Source organism: Toxoplasma gondii, chromosome VI (genome assembly GCF_000006565.2).
Source record: "Toxoplasma gondii ME49 chromosome VI, whole genome shotgun sequence".
Classification (NCBI taxonomy): domain Eukaryota; phylum Apicomplexa; class Conoidasida; order Eucoccidiorida; family Sarcocystidae; genus Toxoplasma; species Toxoplasma gondii.
The window spans coordinates 1,473,931-1,490,902 of record NC_031473.1 but is presented as its reverse complement, the minus strand read 5'-3'; the positions used below and the strand labels follow the sequence as shown (position 1 = coordinate 1,490,902).

At 51.1% G+C, this 16,972-nt stretch overlaps 3 protein-coding genes across 3 annotated transcripts in view; 1 reads left to right on the top strand and 2 right to left on the bottom strand.

Annotated features, from left to right (window-relative positions):
• TGME49_240870 (beta adaptin protein, putative) overlaps positions 1 to 5,319 on the bottom strand; it is a 14,700-nt gene extending 9,381 nt beyond the window's left edge. The window contains exons 1-9 of the mRNA XM_002366665.2: positions 4,461 to 5,319; positions 3,938 to 4,077; positions 3,072 to 3,224; positions 2,712 to 2,766; positions 2,324 to 2,439; positions 1,866 to 1,908; positions 1,441 to 1,597; positions 877 to 969; positions 1 to 194 (exon numbers count right to left, since the gene is read on the bottom strand). The exon at positions 1 to 194 is cut by the window's left edge and continues 3 nt beyond it. Of these exons, the coding sequence (XP_002366706.1) occupies positions 1 to 194; positions 877 to 969; positions 1,441 to 1,597; positions 1,866 to 1,908; positions 2,324 to 2,439; positions 2,712 to 2,766; positions 3,072 to 3,224; positions 3,938 to 4,077; positions 4,461 to 4,768 (1,259 nt within the window). The 5' untranslated portion in view covers positions 4,769 to 5,319. The remainder of the gene's footprint in view (positions 195 to 876; positions 970 to 1,440; positions 1,598 to 1,865; positions 1,909 to 2,323; positions 2,440 to 2,711; positions 2,767 to 3,071; positions 3,225 to 3,937; positions 4,078 to 4,460) is intronic.
• A 185-nt stretch (positions 5,320 to 5,504) lies between these two features.
• Positions 5,505 to 10,378, top strand: TGME49_240860 (acyltransferase domain-containing protein). Its single transcript, XM_002366664.2, has 6 exons — positions 5,505 to 6,385; positions 6,966 to 7,070; positions 7,639 to 7,820; positions 8,645 to 8,789; positions 9,088 to 9,182; positions 9,716 to 10,378. The coding sequence occupies exons 1-6, from the start codon at positions 6,202 to 6,204 to the stop codon at positions 9,848 to 9,850; spliced, it is 846 nt and encodes a 281-aa protein (XP_002366705.1). The 5' UTR covers positions 5,505 to 6,201; the 3' UTR covers positions 9,851 to 10,378.
• On the bottom strand, positions 10,130 to 16,595 carry TGME49_240850 (WD domain, G-beta repeat-containing protein). Its single transcript, XM_002366663.2, has 7 exons — positions 15,919 to 16,595; positions 15,199 to 15,266; positions 14,081 to 14,490; positions 13,394 to 13,570; positions 12,865 to 13,064; positions 11,997 to 12,139; positions 10,130 to 11,336 (listed from the first exon to the last, which is right to left on the bottom strand). The coding sequence occupies exons 1-7, from the start codon at positions 16,084 to 16,086 to the stop codon at positions 10,856 to 10,858; spliced, it is 1,647 nt and encodes a 548-aa protein (XP_002366704.1). The 5' UTR covers positions 16,087 to 16,595; the 3' UTR covers positions 10,130 to 10,855.
• Between the last annotated feature and the right edge of the window lie 377 nt (positions 16,596 to 16,972).

The following is a 16,972-nucleotide window of genomic DNA, read 5'->3' as shown; positions in this document are numbered from 1 at the left end:
AAGATGTCTTTGATTGCCACAATCGCCTCCTGTACCACATAGTTGACTTTCGTTTGAATTAAATCGAGCAGAACAGCAACGCATCTCTCGGCCGCGCAGTCCAGCTTGATGGCACACCGCCCGATGCAGCGGACTGCTTTCCTCACAAAGTCCACATCCACTTCTGTCGCGTACTCCTTCAGCTCACTCAAAACCTGCAAACACAAACATCCGAACCCACTGACGTTCACAGATCAGCACCGTCAGAAACAACAAGCACTGATATGCTTCCACATCTCTTCACACATACCGTATATACATATACATACATATATATATATATACATATACATACATATACATACATAAACATATATATATATATATATATATACATATACATATATATATATATACATATACATATATATATATATACATATACATATATATACATACATAAACATATATATATATATATATATACATATACATATATATATATATATATACATATTCACATACCGTTTGTGTCTCCCTAAAGGTGGCATATGGTACACATATATGCATTTAAACACAGATATGCATTAAAGGGATCTCCACTGAAATGAATATTTAGGTCTACCGACATCCATTCAAAAACATATATATATATATATATATATTATATGTATATTTATATTCATATCTATATCTATATCTATATCTATCTATATATATATATATATATATATGGAAGAGCATTCTGGAATGAGGTGGATAGTGACGCGATCGTTGCTGATTTACATCTGTGTAAGCGAACTTGACGAGACCCGCAAGACGAAAGAGTCACGATGCGCCATGGAGGACTGGGGCAGTTTCAACAAAGTGGAATTCCGCGGGTGAGTCACGTCTTACTTGGTCAACGTTTTTTTCCGAGACGAGGCGCACAAGAATGTCGAGCTTCTCGATTTTTACGTAGACCGGATCGTTGTACTTGCAGAAGAACATCTGAGGAGAAAAAAAGAGTCCCCCTTCCAACGTTTCTTGCATCTCTACAGCTCACCGCGTACTCGAAGAGTCACATCAACCAAGCCCAGCTGAGTGATGAGGACCTCCCCGCGAGAAAAACGCATCAGGAACGCCAGATGAGATGTCTTGACTCACGCGTCTGTGCACCGTACTCCAGTAACGAAGGACAAAACGGTTTCCTTCCCTCTCTCTCCACCTGCCCCTGCGTTCCTTCCTCTCTTATTACCGGGACAAACACCGGCACAATCCGTTTCCACTGAACAAAGATCACAGCGTTTCCGCGGAAAACTACAGTTCTCGCATGACAAACGTAGGAGCTCCGCTTCTCTGCATGCATCAAGACTCCGGCAACTCGCCTCGCCTCTTCTTTGTGCGCCTGTCTCGAGCCTCGCAGCGGGCGGTCACCGTCCTTCGTGTGTTTTCTCGAGTTTTTCGCGCTTTCCTTCTCACCTTGACTTCACTCGCGAGAATGCTCGGCCGCTTCTGCACAATCAACTCGATGTTCCGCAGAGCAACGTACTGAATCTCAGGCTCGGCCGAGAGAAGCGTGACGAGAGGCGGACATAACTTTCGATGGACGGCGCGCACAACGTCCGGATTCGTCACTCTGGACGCAGTCAAACGGGAGAGACAGCGAGAAGATACACGGCGTCTTCGTCCGCGGTTGCGATTACATGCAGCCGCTGTCGAACGCACCAGAGTGGAACGAAGAGAAACGGACACAACGGCGAAGGAAAAAAGGAAAGCAAGGGAACGCACCGAACGTCGCGTACCCTCCCCGGAGTCGCTCCGTGAGTTGTGTTACGGAACATGAAGAAACAAAAACAGAGAAATCCAGAAAAAGAAGTCGGGCCAGGATCCTGCGCTGCACTCACTTGTCCAGGAGCTTCATAACCACCTTGATGGCCGAGAGGACAACTGCAGACAGAGGGAGGGGGAGAAAAAACGCCGCACAAGGAAAAGCGATTGCCCTCAGTTCAGAACTTTTGTCCATGCACAGCGCCCAAACTGTTCGTCCAAGAAACGCGACAACTCCTGGATGAAACGAAACACAAGAGAGACGCCGCCGTGCTCGATTTACACCCATCCGCAGAACGGTCGACTCGAACAGATCCGATTATCAAACACAAAATGAAAATATAGGAACTTCTGTACCCTGGAAATGCGCAAGTGTACGCACACCTATGTATTGATGCATTCACATGCATTTCATTGTATATATATATATATAGAGTGTACGTATGAGACCGTGACTTGATGGGGAAGGGGACTCGATGACGAAGACGAGAGAGGAAAGAAGAGCGGTGGCAGAACGGTCAGAGTCTCGTCCGACCTGCAGAGTTGGCGTGAGAGAGTCGAGCTGTGACGCGGTCGAGAACGGACTCCGCAGCTCTCGGCGTTTCAGGCTCAAACTGAGCAAGTGCATCAAGAATGAAGACTTGCCCCCACCTGAGAGAGACACAGACAAGACTCCTACAGACGACTCCGCTAAACATCTTCCACGAATTTAATTCTCAGCTGGAAATCTTCTCCCCAAAACTTCATCTTTTTCCACGTCGGGACCTGGCCAATGCGAAAAACGCGCTTCCGTTGCGCGAGGACCCCAACCTGAACAGGAGAAAAACGACTCGAGAAAGACCTTCCCCAGACGACCGCACACACCGCCGTGAAGCCAGACGGCAGACTTTCAAACGAGAACTTTCTCGGACGAAGAAGCCTACTCTGTGCATTCGTTGAGAGCCGCCAGCAGCTTGTTGACGTTGGACTCCTTCGCATCTGCAAACATGGAGGAGGACGACATTGGCGACGCCGATCCAGCAGTCCAGGGCGTTCCGTTTTCGAGCGAAAAAAGCGGATCTGTTTTTTGGAGCTGCAAGTGTTCCGGCCGTCGCCTCTCCACGCCATAAATGCACAACAAAGGAGGATCCCCCCCCGACGAAACGCCGTCGACGACGACCTGAGCGTTTCTGTCGTCACGCAGAAAGATCCGTCGCCTTAAGTCCGCGTTTTTTTCCACAGCGTGCAAACGGCAACCTGCAGAGGGAGCGCTCGGCGGCTTCTCAAAACGCATCCAGACTCACTGAGAATGTTCTTCATGTAGTTCCTCCCCGAATTCTCTGAAATCTCAGACAACGCCGCCACGGCGTTCGCGACGACCACAGGATTCGAGTCACTGAGCATCGTCGTCAACTCCTCGATGAAACCTTCCTCTCCGACCATGTCAGGTCGGATGCCTGCAAGCAAGCCCCCGCAGCGCAGGTGGAAAGTCAGAAAATGGAAAGAAGTGGATCGAGGAGTCGACGGACAGCATATTCCGAGGCGAGCACCAGTCTACAGAGTGTCTCGACCAAGAAGGATGACGGATCCGCATCACGCGGCAGAGATCTTCGAACGCACAGCAGGCGACCTTGCCGGCGTTCGCGAAGAGGCGAGAAGGCAGTCGCCGAACAGTGAGGAAAGAGGAATTCCCTCTGAACCTTCCTTCTCCAAAGGTCCTTCGGCCAGAAGCGCGCCAGGCACGCACTGCCTCTCCGGCTTGGAAACCTCTCTGGGAAGCGAAAGATACTTGACAGGTTTTGGACTCGACTGGAGTTTTTCTTCTACTCGCCCTGCGGCAGAGTCGTTTGAAGAAGCAAATGATTGCACTGTCCAAGGCGTTCCAAGAAGGTTTCTGAACGGACGCTCACGGCGCTCGCGGCTCTCCGAGCAGAGTCCAAGACTTTCCATGTCCGCAGATGAAAGAAAGCTTATCAAACGTCTTTAGGAACAGTCCGTTTCCAGTCGCGAAACTTAACGCATCATCCACCCCCGTCGCCACATCCGCACACGAGAAGCTTTTTATTTAGGTCTGAAAACGCATGCTTTGATCGTAAAAAATGGACGGCGAAATTCCGCAGGATACTGCGCGCGAAAGCCATGCGTTTCGTGAGAGACATGCTCCACTCACTGAAGAGTTTCGCCACACAGATGGCTGCAGTTTTCCGGACGTAGGGGTCTGGATCTTTGCAGCTCCTCCGAAGCGGCTCGACCAGATACTCAGTGATTTCCTCCAGGCGAATGCAGCCCATTGTCCTCACAGCCAGTGCTCTGCATTCCACGCACAGAGTCAAAGGGAAGCGGACGTATCGAGCGAGATGCAAGCATCCGATTTGGTGGGTGACAGAGGCGACATACACGCACGCACGCACACAGCCAGCAAAGGACGAAAGGCTTGGCAGCGAAAAAGACAAAAAACAAGAACGCTTCACGGGCAAGTGCAGTTGGAGTGACGGAGCCACTCAGACCAAAAATTCAGCGTCCAACGGTCCTGTCCCTGTCTGTCTGTGTGCTCACAGTGCCATGCGTTTCGACCCAATTCAAAAAGCAGCGCCTGCAAAGTAGTGTACTCTGAACGCTGCGATGGAGGAACAGGATAGCGTTTTAGCGTTCCGTCGAGAACTCGCACTCCAAGAGTAGAAAGAAGGCCGTACCTGATGAGTGGATTGGGGTCCAGGGAGTCTTTGCGAAAGGTATTGATGGCAAGAATGGCGAGCTCCGGCTGTGCCTTCGCGTAGTTGATCACGTACAGATACACGAGCTTCTTCAGCTCCATGTTGGTGGTTTGCATGCAGTTGACAACGTCTGGAAAAAGCGAAGAGACATCTTTGCCGACGGTCATGGCAGCAATCACCTTTTTTACCGCTTCCTTCTTCTTTTCCTTGTTCGACGAGTGCAGCTCCTCCTTCAACTCGTGCAGTTCGCCGCGCTTCGCCGGCTGAAAGTAGTTGCCGTCGGTCATTCTGCCGGGCGAGGAGGGCAAGGACGGCCGTGCGATGGTTTTTCGGCGGAGTCTGCCGGGGTCCCCAGGTTCGAGGGGCCTGCGCAGAAAACGCGACGGAATGGTTCACACACACAGCTTCCAGCTGCGAAAGTCGCAAGCGAGTTTCCGACAAAAGGTCGCGAGTGGGGAGTACAAGCCTCAGACAGACGGAAAAACAACCGTTTCGCCACTGTCCCCAGACGTGGATCGTGAAGGTTTTGCCGACAAGCGCAGACCGCGAAACGCCCGACGTCGCTCCGTCACGGAGTCTTGCGGTGTGCAGCCAGCCGTCCAGAAAGGTAGATGGGCGCCGGGACTTGCGCGGAGTCTTGCAGAGTCCGCAGTCGCTTGGCTTTTTCAAGAAAACTCGCCGGCAGAAGCCTCCACAAGAAGAGACCGCGGCGGGTGAGACAAGCGAGGACAGTCCGCTGGGCCGGCGAGAGTTTTGCGACCTGAGACCTTGTGTACTTCGAGGCGTGGAGCTGCGAAACGCAGTTCTGGTAAGCCACGGTCCTGGGAAAAACCAAAGTGAAGACAGCGCCGATCTTGGAATGTTTCCAAGACCGCTGCATGCACTCAGGACGAAGCAGCTGCGCCAGCGAGAGGAAACATGTCCGAGCAAGCTCTGAAACTGCGCTGCGCCGCTCGCGCGCAGGTTGCACCGGCAAAGCCGACGATGCCAAGCGATTGTATCCGGCGCCTCGAATGGAAAATTCTCCCCTTTTGCGGTAAAACCGTGACACACACCTGCCTTTTTCCTCAAGTACACATACGCGCCCCTTCGCAAAGTCCTCTAGCTGTTCTGCAGACCTCTCAAATCTCCTCTGGCAGCGACGGCGTTCGGATAAACCGCCTATTATATCCATCGCAGGCAGCGGATCGGTTTTTGCCGGCGAGTTTTTTTAGGTTTTTAAGTCGCTTCCCCCCGTCTGTCCAGTTGCCTCTTGGAAATCTTTTTCGCCTTTGAGTCGTTTGTCTGGAAGCGGTCTTCTTACACTCCGTCCTCACCACTATCGGTTTCGCGTTTTCTGAGGCGGAATCGACGAGGTCACCCGTCGTCTCGCAGAGGTTCTTCCCGTCTCGCCAGTTTGAGGGTTGGCAATTCCTGCCAGCTCGTGACGCAGAGTTTGGCAAGAAAACCTTCCGCACCGTTCGTCCTTTGCTGCTTCGACGCTCCGTCTGGTTTAGTCACCGCTCCCTTTGACGGTCGCTGCGCCACCACTCGCTTCGCGGGTCTCTTGGTTTTTTCCGTCGGATTTTGCCGCCCCTGACGCAAATTCCTGCATTCTTGGACAGACTGTCCTCTCGCCTCAGTTCACCGAGAGCTGCCGGTTCTCTGGGAAGCCGAAAAGAGGCTTCTGACAAGTTTGACTAGCCTCCGCTTTGCCCCGGTGTCCTCTCACGGTGGCAAGATGGCGTCCACGCCGCTGCGAGTCTTGATGACCATTTACTTCTACCTGGTCGTCTCCGTTTTCTTTCTGCTGGCCTTCCTCACTGAATTGGCCGAGCTCGTCGTTCTCCTGCCCTTGATGTTGACGATCAAAGGCCTCCGCCGCCGCGTTTTGAGCTTCACATTCCAGGCGTACATGGAAATGGGTGAGTCTCCTCTGTTCAAGGTTCAGCTTTTTTCCTTCTCTGTCTCTGCATTCTCTTTGTTCTCGGCCGAAGACTTTTCTTGGTCTTCCTCCGGACGCGTCTGTATGAACGCGGTCGCTGTTGCTCGATCCTCGCTTGTGGCAAGAGCCTTCCCCTGTGAAGACGCAGACCGAGACAGTTGCGCCGGGGAATCACCACCAAAGACGAGAAGAGCAATCGGTCGCGTCTAAGGAACATTTGCGCCAAGGCGTCGCCGTCGCGCCGCCGCAGTGCCGCTCCGAATTTTGTGTGACAACTGATCTTACAAGAATACAGCGCGGAACAGCTGCAGTCTGCGCGAGTTGTGAACTGCTTTTCTTCCCTGTGTCTGACTTGAGTTCCCCAGTCAACCTTCCAGTGCCTGTCTGCCATTTGCCGCTGTCGTCCTGGTCTTTCCACAAGGTTTCGGCATCCAAGACTTTATCGACTGGACGTTCTTCTTCGAATTCAAGCAAGTTTTTCTTGGGTGGACGCCGGTCGGAGGTCGCATCATCTGCGTTCCGTGTTTGTTGCCGGAATCTGTGGTGTCTGCTTTTCACAGCCATGTTCTGTCTGCCTTTCTGGAGAGTCAAATTCCTCAACCGCCCGCCCAGGAATTACCACCCCCGTCGAACCATCATCATGTGCAACCACGCGAGCGGTTGCGGTAAGGCGCATCTTCCACTTCTCATTTGACTTCTTGTTCCTGCTTTTGTTTTCATTGGGTTGCTCCCGACAGAGCTCTTCTTTTGTCTCGTCTTTCTTCTTTTTCTTCACATTCCTCAGCCTCTGAGTCTGAGTTCTTCGTCTTCTTCTCCGCTGCTCTCTTCTTCTGTCCCTGCCTGAACAGCCGACATGACCAAATTGCCGCAGACACCGCGAAGTCGAGCAGGCCAGAGGCTGGTTACATGAGCACCAGAGTCGTCGCTTTCTCTTCTGCAAAACTCTCTTCTTTCGCCTCTCCGCAGGTTTTTTTTGTCTTCCGTCACACCTTCCGTTGTGTTCCCAGAGACCAGAAACGATGCACCTGCGCCGAGACGTCAGATGAAAGGGCATTTGTCTCGTCTTTCTTGTCTCCTTTCTGGAAATGTCTGTCCGTTCCCCCTGTGGTTCGCGACGTACGTCTCTCCTCGCTTCTCTCTTGTTCGGAAACGACTTGTCCAGCGACTTTGGTTCACAGCATGAGCAACTCTGAACGTCTTTTTGTCTCTTCACTGCGCATTGACTGTGTGCAGATCCCTGGGTGGTGACTTCTGTCATCTTTCCATGGCCAACAGTCTTTGTCATCAAGCAGTCTCTCTGCCGAGTTCCAATCGCAGGCTGGTGTCTCTGGCTCGCTGAATACGTCAGCGTCAGATTCACCAAGGAACGAGGCGGGTGGGGAACTGCTCCCGGCGCCGTCAAGGACTGCATGCAGGTAAAAAGTGAACATGCGGCAGTATCTCGGCCAAGGTTTTGTTCAGCGGCTGCGCATTCGCCCGGCTCTTGCTTTGCTTTCTCTGGTCGCTTTTCGTCCTGCCTGGAATGACACCTCAGGGGGAAGGAGAAGAGGGTGGGGAAAGACGAGACAAAAGGAGAGACAGAGTAAACGAAGAGGATGGGGGGAGGGGGGGGGACTGGAGGTTAAGGTGGACTTCGCTCTGCTTTGCGTTCCTCCCGCGTTTTTACTTTTTTCAGAAGTGCTCTCTTGACGTTGCACTCTCTCTGCATGAGTCATTGGGTTCTGGACCTTTGCGTCGTCTTCTGTTGTGTCTCTTCGGTTCCTTCTCTGAGAGACAGCAGTTCCCCTCTCCTGTGTCTCCGTCCCCGAGTCGTCCTCTGCCCGATGCTGTCCACGACTTACTTTACCAGCGGCGGTGCCTGTTTTTCTTTTCCCCTCAGTCTTCTTCCTAATGGGCATTGTCTTGTCTTCCTCAGTTCTTTCCTGTGTGTGGACTTGCTCTCTGCCTTTCTCTGTGTCGTTCTTCTTGCGGCCGTACCATGAGTCCTCTTTTGTCTTCTTTCTCTGTCTCTTCCTCTCCTTTCTCTCCTCTTTTTTCTTCTTTCTCTGTCTCTTCCTCTCCTTTCTCTCCCCTTTTTTCTTCTTTCTCTGTCTCTTCCTCTCCTTTCTCTCCTCTTTTTTCTTCTTTCTCTGTGTCTTCTATCTCTTCACCCTCGCTGTCTTTTTCGTTGCTGCCTTCCTCGTCTTTCAGCTGTTTTTCTTTATTCGTCTCCTTTTTCCGGCTCTCCTCATTTCTTCAGAAAGCCGCCGAGGTGTTGGACTCCGGGAGCGCGTTGGTGGTTTTCCCGGAAGGCACACGGAGCGTCACCGGTCGCCTGCAGCCCTTCAAAGATGGATTTTTCCGCCTTGCGGTTGAGCAGCCGGACGTCGAAATCTTCCCCGTCGGTACGGCCTCGCAGGTTGTGCTTCTCAAGAAGACTCTTTGTCCTTCTCTCCCTCTTCTGTGTGCAGCGACGCGCTCTCTGCACTCACCTCGCTGAAGAAGGAGCAGCGCTGTTTCTCAGCCTGTCCAGCGACACAAAGTCGCCTGCATGTCGCTCGCTCTCTTCTCTCTTTCGTTCCGCCATCTGGCCGTCGAGGCGCGCCCCGACAGGCCTCCTCAACTCTGGCGCGAGAGGGTGAAACGTACAACGTACACAAGGTCGAGAGTTGCGCGTTCTCGCTCCTTTTCTTGCTTCCTCAGGCATTCATGGCACTCACAAACTGTGGCCAGTGACCAGCAAGCTGGTCGATGCGGGGACGGCGTATGTGAAGTACGGGGAACCCATCCACGCTCAAGTAAGCGGCGTCGAGGCGGCGGCCTTCGAGAAAGGCACCCTCTCACCCTCTGCCTTCACGGACGAAAAACTACAGAGGCAAATGAAAGCTTCTCCAGACACTCGGTCTCGACGCTCACTAGCCGTTCCCCGAACGGACCTCAGCCGCCTCAAGTTCCATCGAAAGAACAGAAAAAAAGATCTTTTCCGCTCTGCATCCATAGCCGAAATCAAACGCATCCATATACATATATTTATATATATCTATCTATCTATATATGTATGCATATATATATATATATATATATGAGTAGATAGAGATGCATGTTAGTGAGGATAGGTTTTGATGTAGCTCCAGGTACGCATGTGATACGTTCAGAGAGAGGCAGCTACACAGACGGACCTAGGTAGATGCTTGGAAGTCGATGTAGACCGAAGTGGAGCCGAAGACAAAAGTAGACAGGTCTGTCGAGGAGAGGTTTCGTTTCGTGGTGTCGCGTGAGGTGCAAGAGTATTGTTGGGATCGAAGTTTCGTCTGATTTCGTTTTTCAACAGGGCATGACTGTGGAGACTCTGAAGGAGAAGACTCACAACGAGATCTTCGAATGCTTGAGAGCCAGCCCCGAGTTCGACGCTCAGAAGGAACAACCTCTGACGCACATGGCATCCCACCGAGGCCACGGTCTCTAAGGTTTCCTTTGATTTCTTGCCAGCTGCATGCAGTCGACCCCCGACCGGCGTCCGAGGCTGTCTCGCGTCTTCCCCCTTGACAAACAGACGTTTCTCCCTGACGGAAATCAGCGACTCAGGGCGCACGCCTCTCCAGGATTTAAATATTTATATTTATATTAATATATATATATATTAATACATATATGTATATATAAATGTATATAAATATATATATATTAAACATATATATATATATATTAATATATATATTAATATACATATACTTATATGTATAAATGGCTGTGTTGGAGTTGGTGGAAGAGTTCGGCTTCTCTGTTATTTGCGGGGTGTTGTGTTTTCCATTCCTGCGCGGTTTTTCTCTGTCGATCGTTTGACGCGCGTATCCATGCATGTTTCGTCTTTTTTTGCTCGTGTCTCGTCTTCTCTCTTCGTGACCGCTGAGGCAGCATCGCATTCCTGCTGCAGAGGCACCGCAGTCTCGTAGCTCCGACAAAAAAGGACCTGCTCATCCTCAAGTCTTCTTCGCTGCACTCGCGGCGGTGTGAAACATGCACAACCCCAGCTGCTGGCACTGTTTCAAATGCGCGTCTCGAGAGCTGTCAGAAAAACCTCTTCCGCGCCAAAGAGAAGCCAACGAGACGCGACGATGCGACGCTCAGCCTCACTCGCAACATCGCTGAAACGCATGGCCATTCACAGCCATGTCTGCGTCTGTGCCATACATAGACATATACACATACATACACATGCATATACACATACATATATATATATATATATATATATATATACATGTATAAATGCATTATATGTTCATTAATACACAGTATAAAAGCATGTAGATGCATGTGCGTAGATGAGTTTCATGGTGTCCTGGCTGTCTCTGAAGATCGTGAAAACGATGAGGCCGAGCTCGTTGCAGTTGCAGAGACCCCGATTGTTTGCTTCTTCTCGTCGTGACCAGCTGTGTCTGCCGAGTCCAGCAGAGAGCGAAGACTCCTCTCACCGTTTCAAGTCCTTCTTGGTTCTCTCAGCGACCAGAAACCGTCGTTTCTTCTTCTTCTTTCTCTCGTCGTCGCCTCCTCGTCTGTTCACCTTGAAAGTGGAGCCAGCATCCTGCGCTGCCTTGCCCTCTTCTGCTCTTCCCTTTCCTCTCGGAGTTGTCTCTCGACGTCTCTTCCTGCCCTCTTTCTCGAGGAGAGATGCCCTGTTTCCTTCCGACGTCTTCTTACGGTTTCCCGAAAGTACGGCAGCGCTTCTCCCGCCTCGGCCAGTTTCCGTCGGCCTGCTCACGGCCGCCGCCGCTTCTTCGTCTTCTTCTTTGTCCTCGTCGTCTGCGTCTTCACCTGCCTCTGTCTGTGAAGAGTCTCTTTTGGGTTTCTCTCCAGGGAAAGAAAGCGGTTCTTGGCCGGCTTCCTGCGCGATGGCTGCGGGCGTCAAGCTGCTCGAGAGGCAAGTCACCCGACAGCGAGTCTCTATGTGTCTGCATGCAGGCAGAAAAGTTCAAAGGCGAGAAACCTCCTGAGGGGGAGACTGCTTCTCGCTAGTCTGTGCGCACTGCCGATGAAGACGAAATCCGAATAAATATAAACAGTCACTGTCGATGCAGACTCAATCTCCCTAAAATGGCATTGCCCCTCACACTTGCTCTTTAAATTATATATATACATATATATATATATATGTGTGTATGATTGTATATGCACATACTTATAGCGATATATATACATATATACATATATATAGCTATTCATGCCTTACACAGTCGTATCCGTAGATTTACGTTTATGTATGGATATATGCAGATGGAAGGGCGTAGTCAGGTTGTACATTGTAAGAGACGTGTACAGACACAACCTCGACTGTGGTTCACATGAAAAGATGTAATGTATATGTTTATATATTTGTCCCGATAGAAGCCATGTACATCCTCAGAGGCCGCACACTGATCGATACCTTGACCTGCGCCAACAAACACAAGTAAATACGTGCATGAGCATATATATACACATATATACATATATATATATATATATGGATATATATATATATATGGATATATATATATATATGGATATATAAATATATGTATGTGTGTAGAATCGTGTTTTTGTGGAGTTTCTCTGGCAACCATTGGTCTTACGCTTGAGGGGAAATGATGAGAAGGTCGTCTTCCCCTTCTTTCTTCTTTCGAGCAGCCGGGTGCGCCGGGGCTCTGAAAGACCACAGATGCATGCAGCCGCTGGCGTCGGCGCTCACGAAGGAAATTCGCGCGTCTGCGCCCAGCTGCGAGAGAGAGAAAGACGCGGACAGTGGATTGAGGAGAATGAAACGGAGGTCCGGCAGAACGAAGAGCGGACGGCACCAGGAAACGGCCTAGAAGCGAGCCGCGAACGCCAGAGGCGACGCGTAAAAGAGAGAAGAAGAGAGATACGAGCGCCAAAGAATAAGTCGAACAGTGACGAAGCGAAGGTCGAACAGTGTCCCTGAAGAGGGATTGTAAAAGGGAGGAAACAACGGAGAGAAACGATCCCGAAAATCGTTCAAGATGAAGACGAAATTGAAGAGAGACGCCCGGCTGCTTTCCGCCCCAGTGGGTTGTGGACTGAAAAAAAAAAGTCAAAGGCTTCACTTTTTCTCTGCGTTTTCTTCTCAACCTTCGCCTTTGCTCAACGGCTTTCTCCGTTCGCGTTTGTCTTGCCTCGAGATCTCGCCTCGCTCCTCTCCCTCGCGCCCGTTTTATCTCTCTTTCACATGGCGTTTTCCTGCTTTCAACTCTGGGCATCGCTCACCACCTTCCTCCCGCAGGCTCTCGCGCTGCTCTCTCGCGGGATTCTCGAAACATCTCCGTCCTTCTCTCTCGGATCTCCCCTCACAATCTCCCTGCTTTCACAGTTCTAATAACTTTGTCTCCACCACGAGGATGTTCGTTTCCTCCAGTTTCGTCTTCTTTGAGTTGTTTTTGCCGTTCCGCACTGCGGCTCTCGCGAGCGCCTTCCTTTCTCACTGACCTCCTCAAGGCCGACAATCTCCAAGCCTTTGATGCGAGACGCATGCTTTCCTTTGAAACAGAAACTGGGCCGCAGTGCAGGCTGGTCTGCCTCTGGCCGCTCGGCGCTCAGCAGAGACTTCGGTATATGCACACCCCAGATGCGCCCTCGGCTGTCTCCGACGAGAAGCAGTGCTTCACTCGCAAAGCAGAAGGATGTCCCTGAAGATCGTCAAAACAAAGCAAATGCAACCGACAAGCCTGACAACTCGGGGAAACTCTCCAACGCCATCTCTTCCTGCCCTTATTCTCCTCTTTTCGACCTCCTGTTCTCCGTCGGTCACCCATCCTCTCCTTCTCCGTCGGTTGCCCTGCCTCTCCTCCGTCGGTCACCCATCCTCTCCTTCTCCGTCGGTTGCCCTGCCTCTCCTTCTCCGTCGGTTGCCCTGTCTCTCCTCTCTCCATGTCCTTCTCCTCCATTCTCCATTTGTCTCTCCCTTGCATCTCGCTTCCTCTGTTGCCTGTCGCTCGCATAACGTCTGATCGCCTACAGGTGACGGGCGCGCCTGTCTCTCGCTGCTTTTCGTCGTCTTTCACCGTCTCGACTTCAAGCGCAGCAGTCCTCGAGTCTGCGATGTTGTGGAGCGATACTCGCCGCGCCGACAGTCTCCCGTAAAGCGACGTCGCGGCTTGCGGAGGCCACCGTACACTCTCCGCGCGTTCTCCAACTGAAACGAAAAAGGAACAAAAGGCCAGAAAACACACCTGCAATCTTCCGATCGAGAGCCACAAGACAAGGGGATTCCAACGCGCGTTCCTCCACACAAACATACATATATATATATACATATATATATATATGTATATATATGCATACATCTCAAACATAAAACGTTTTGCATCGATATGCCTTACATATATATGCATATATATATATGTATGTACATTTATACTGTGATTTCAGCAAATGCTTGATATGCGCAAAAAAGCACAGCATCTGGACGCATGTCTCTTACACGATCGTGGTTTAAATCAAAGACTGTTTCTGCGAGTCCTTTTTCTTCTGTTCGGGTGCGTCTCTTGTTCCTCCCCCTTTCCCCTCCATCACTTTCTTCCATTTTCTTCTTTTTGCCTCTGCGTTCCTCGCTCTCTATGTGTACATATGTATATTGTATAGAGATATAGACCTGTCTATGTCTAGATAGGTCTACGAAGTTCTTTTTCTGCTTTGCCTGTACCTGCGAGAGGCGTTCGTACAGCACAGGTCGCAGTGAGGAGGTTCCACAGCTGCAGAGTTCCGTCTGCCGTGAGGACGAGACAGAGGCGGCCGCTAGGGTGGACGGCCAGGCTTTCTACACCTTTACGACCTTGTCGAATTTGCTCTTCTTCCTCGCTGTCGTCTGCAGATGCGTCGCGCGCGCGGCCGAGGCGCTTCGCAGAGCTTTTCCTGCCTTTCTGCGGCGGCGTTGCCTTCGTTGTGTCGAGCGACCTGAGCATCTCCCAGGAAGAGCCGCGCCAGAGCCGGACGCGGCCGCGGGTGTCTCCGGAAAGCAAGAACGCGTTGCCGACGAGAGACAAGCAGTTCACGGTGCCTCCGGAGGGAGACGTCAAGACACCGATCTCGCGGCGAGACTCGAGACTGTAGATCCTGGAACGCGCCAGATGCACGACGACAGCAGCATGCCCACTGAGATGGAACGCGAACTCCCCTGAAGCGCCCCGGAGCGCAAGCGAAGCGAGGAAGGCCCACAGAGACGACAGGTGAACGCGACTCCCGAGAAAACGATCGAAAGACGACAGAGAGGTACGGGGGAGAGAGGGAGGGAAGCGACAGAGGCAGAGAGACAGAAGGCGAGGGAGCGCGAACAGTGAAGACAGGAAACGAGCGAGGAGAGAGAGATGCGCCAGCGACGCTGTGGGGATGGAGGAGAAGCGAGCGGCACAAATGGAGAAACAACAAAGAGAAAGGAGAGAGAGGCAGAGACAGACAGAACATGGAGAAGCGAAAACGATCAAGACAGAGGGAGACCGCCGAAGCAAATGCGAGAGGAAGCACAGGTAAAGTGCAGAGAAAAAAAAAAGAGAGACATACGACGCAAAAGGAAAAGCGGTGTAACCACCGACATGGGAGGAAGGCAGACGAGATCGCCGGCAAGCAGAGAGAAGAAAAGAAATCACTGAGAACTCGAGAGGCAGAGCGTTGCAGGGTACCTCCTCTTCAGTAGATTCCGAAAGCACCGGGAATCACTCAGATCTGTTCAACGTGGAGTACGAACTCCGCGCTTTTAGATGTTCGCCAAGAGGAACGAGACTTGGTTAAATGGACATACACGCAAATTGACTGGCAACAACTCACCGAATGCTCTCGTCGGTGCTGCCTGTGAGGAGAAGGCTGGGTGAGCTGGCAATTGCCTTGACGCATCCCTGCGGACAAACACAAAAGAATATCTGGCCTTCGTGTACATACACCACAGCGCCGCTCGCACTGCATGCGGGGCACTCGCCTCGTCAAGCGAAACGGAGAAAAAAAAAACGAACGCAGGAGTTCGCGGAACCTTTGCGAAAAAAGTCAGAGGATCCCTTCTTGTCGTTCGAAGACGACAAGCAGTCTCAAACTCTACACTCCCGCTCGACTTTATCTTTTGCGCGTCAATTCACACCCAAGCAATCTGCTGCATGCGCAGAAGACGTACATGGAGAGCCACTGTCGCTCTCTACCGTGACGAAGAGATACATGCATGCAGACGTACGCATATCCTGAGATGCACATACATACACACATATATATATATATATATATAAATGTATATATATATATATATACATATATCTATATATATGTATGTATATGCAGGGGTTACATAAAGAGGCATGCATCGACACAGAGCGAAAGCGGCTGATCGACGCAGACGAATCCATCGACTGATAGTCACGTATTGCTCTTTGCAGATCGAGGCACAGACAGAGAGAGGCAGGGAGACCGCAGGAGCAGCCGACTCGACCAGTAAGATGTACGCAGTGAGGGGGAGTTGCGTCTGAACTTCTGGCAGCATGAGGCGGTTCTTGGATAACTTACGACATGTGCGTTCACAGCGAAAGTGAGTTTGAGCCGCTCTGAAGACTGAGTCTGTCGAGAGTAGTCTCCCTTTCCCTCCGGAGAGACAGGCTGGACTGTGTAGCCCATAAGTCCGCCATCGTAGGTCCCCAGAGTCACCACCACCGGCAAGGCCTCGGCCGAAGCCATCTTTCGGAAGGGAAAATAATACTGAAAAATAAAATGTCGAAACAGAGAGGTGAGAGAACAGACTCGGGCAGGGAAGGGAAGGAACAACGAACGAAGAGGATGCGAAGGAGAAGCGGCAGAGAAGACAGGGAAGTGGAGACGGCGAAGGAAGGGAGAAGCAAACACAGCGGACGAGGAGAGGAGGAAGAAAAAAAAAGCCGAAGAGGAAGAGAGGAGGAAACCAATTTTTAAAAAGGGGACTCAGAGAGCCGAGGCAGAGAAGAGACAAAACCGATGGAAACGGATGAGAGGAGGAAAGGCAAAAGAGAGTGTGGCGGAACTGCAGCAGACGCATGCGTCGCTGTGTTCCGGAGAAACCTCAACTTTGGCAATTCTCTTTATCTAGAGAAAGCCTCGCTTTTCGTTGAGCCTCACAAGACGCCGCTCTTGAGCCTCGACTCCTCGCACTGCATGCGCTCTCTCAAAGAGACACGCACACAAAGTTTTCGCCGCTGTCACCTCCCCTTTTCTTCCGACGAAGGAGGAAAAGCGCAGATCCAAGGGAGAAGAAGATCGGAGAAAACATGCGCGGAAGAAGCAGACCTGAAAAACTTCGATCCTTCGATGCAAACGCATGTTGCTTTGGCGCATGCGCGAAAAGTCGAACTCACATGCGAGTTCCGCGCGGACGAGAAATTTGTGGGAGTCGCACAATCCCTCTCCATCTGGAATCCCCCTGGATCGTCGCAAATCTCTCTGTCTCTATATTTCCCTTTATATTCTACTTTTATATATTTCTGTCATTATCTCTACCTCTATTTTTATCTCTCTCTCTATTCGTATCTCTGTCTCCCTCAATCTGTCTGCCTATTTTCATATACATCTCTCTCCCTCTATCCATCTATTT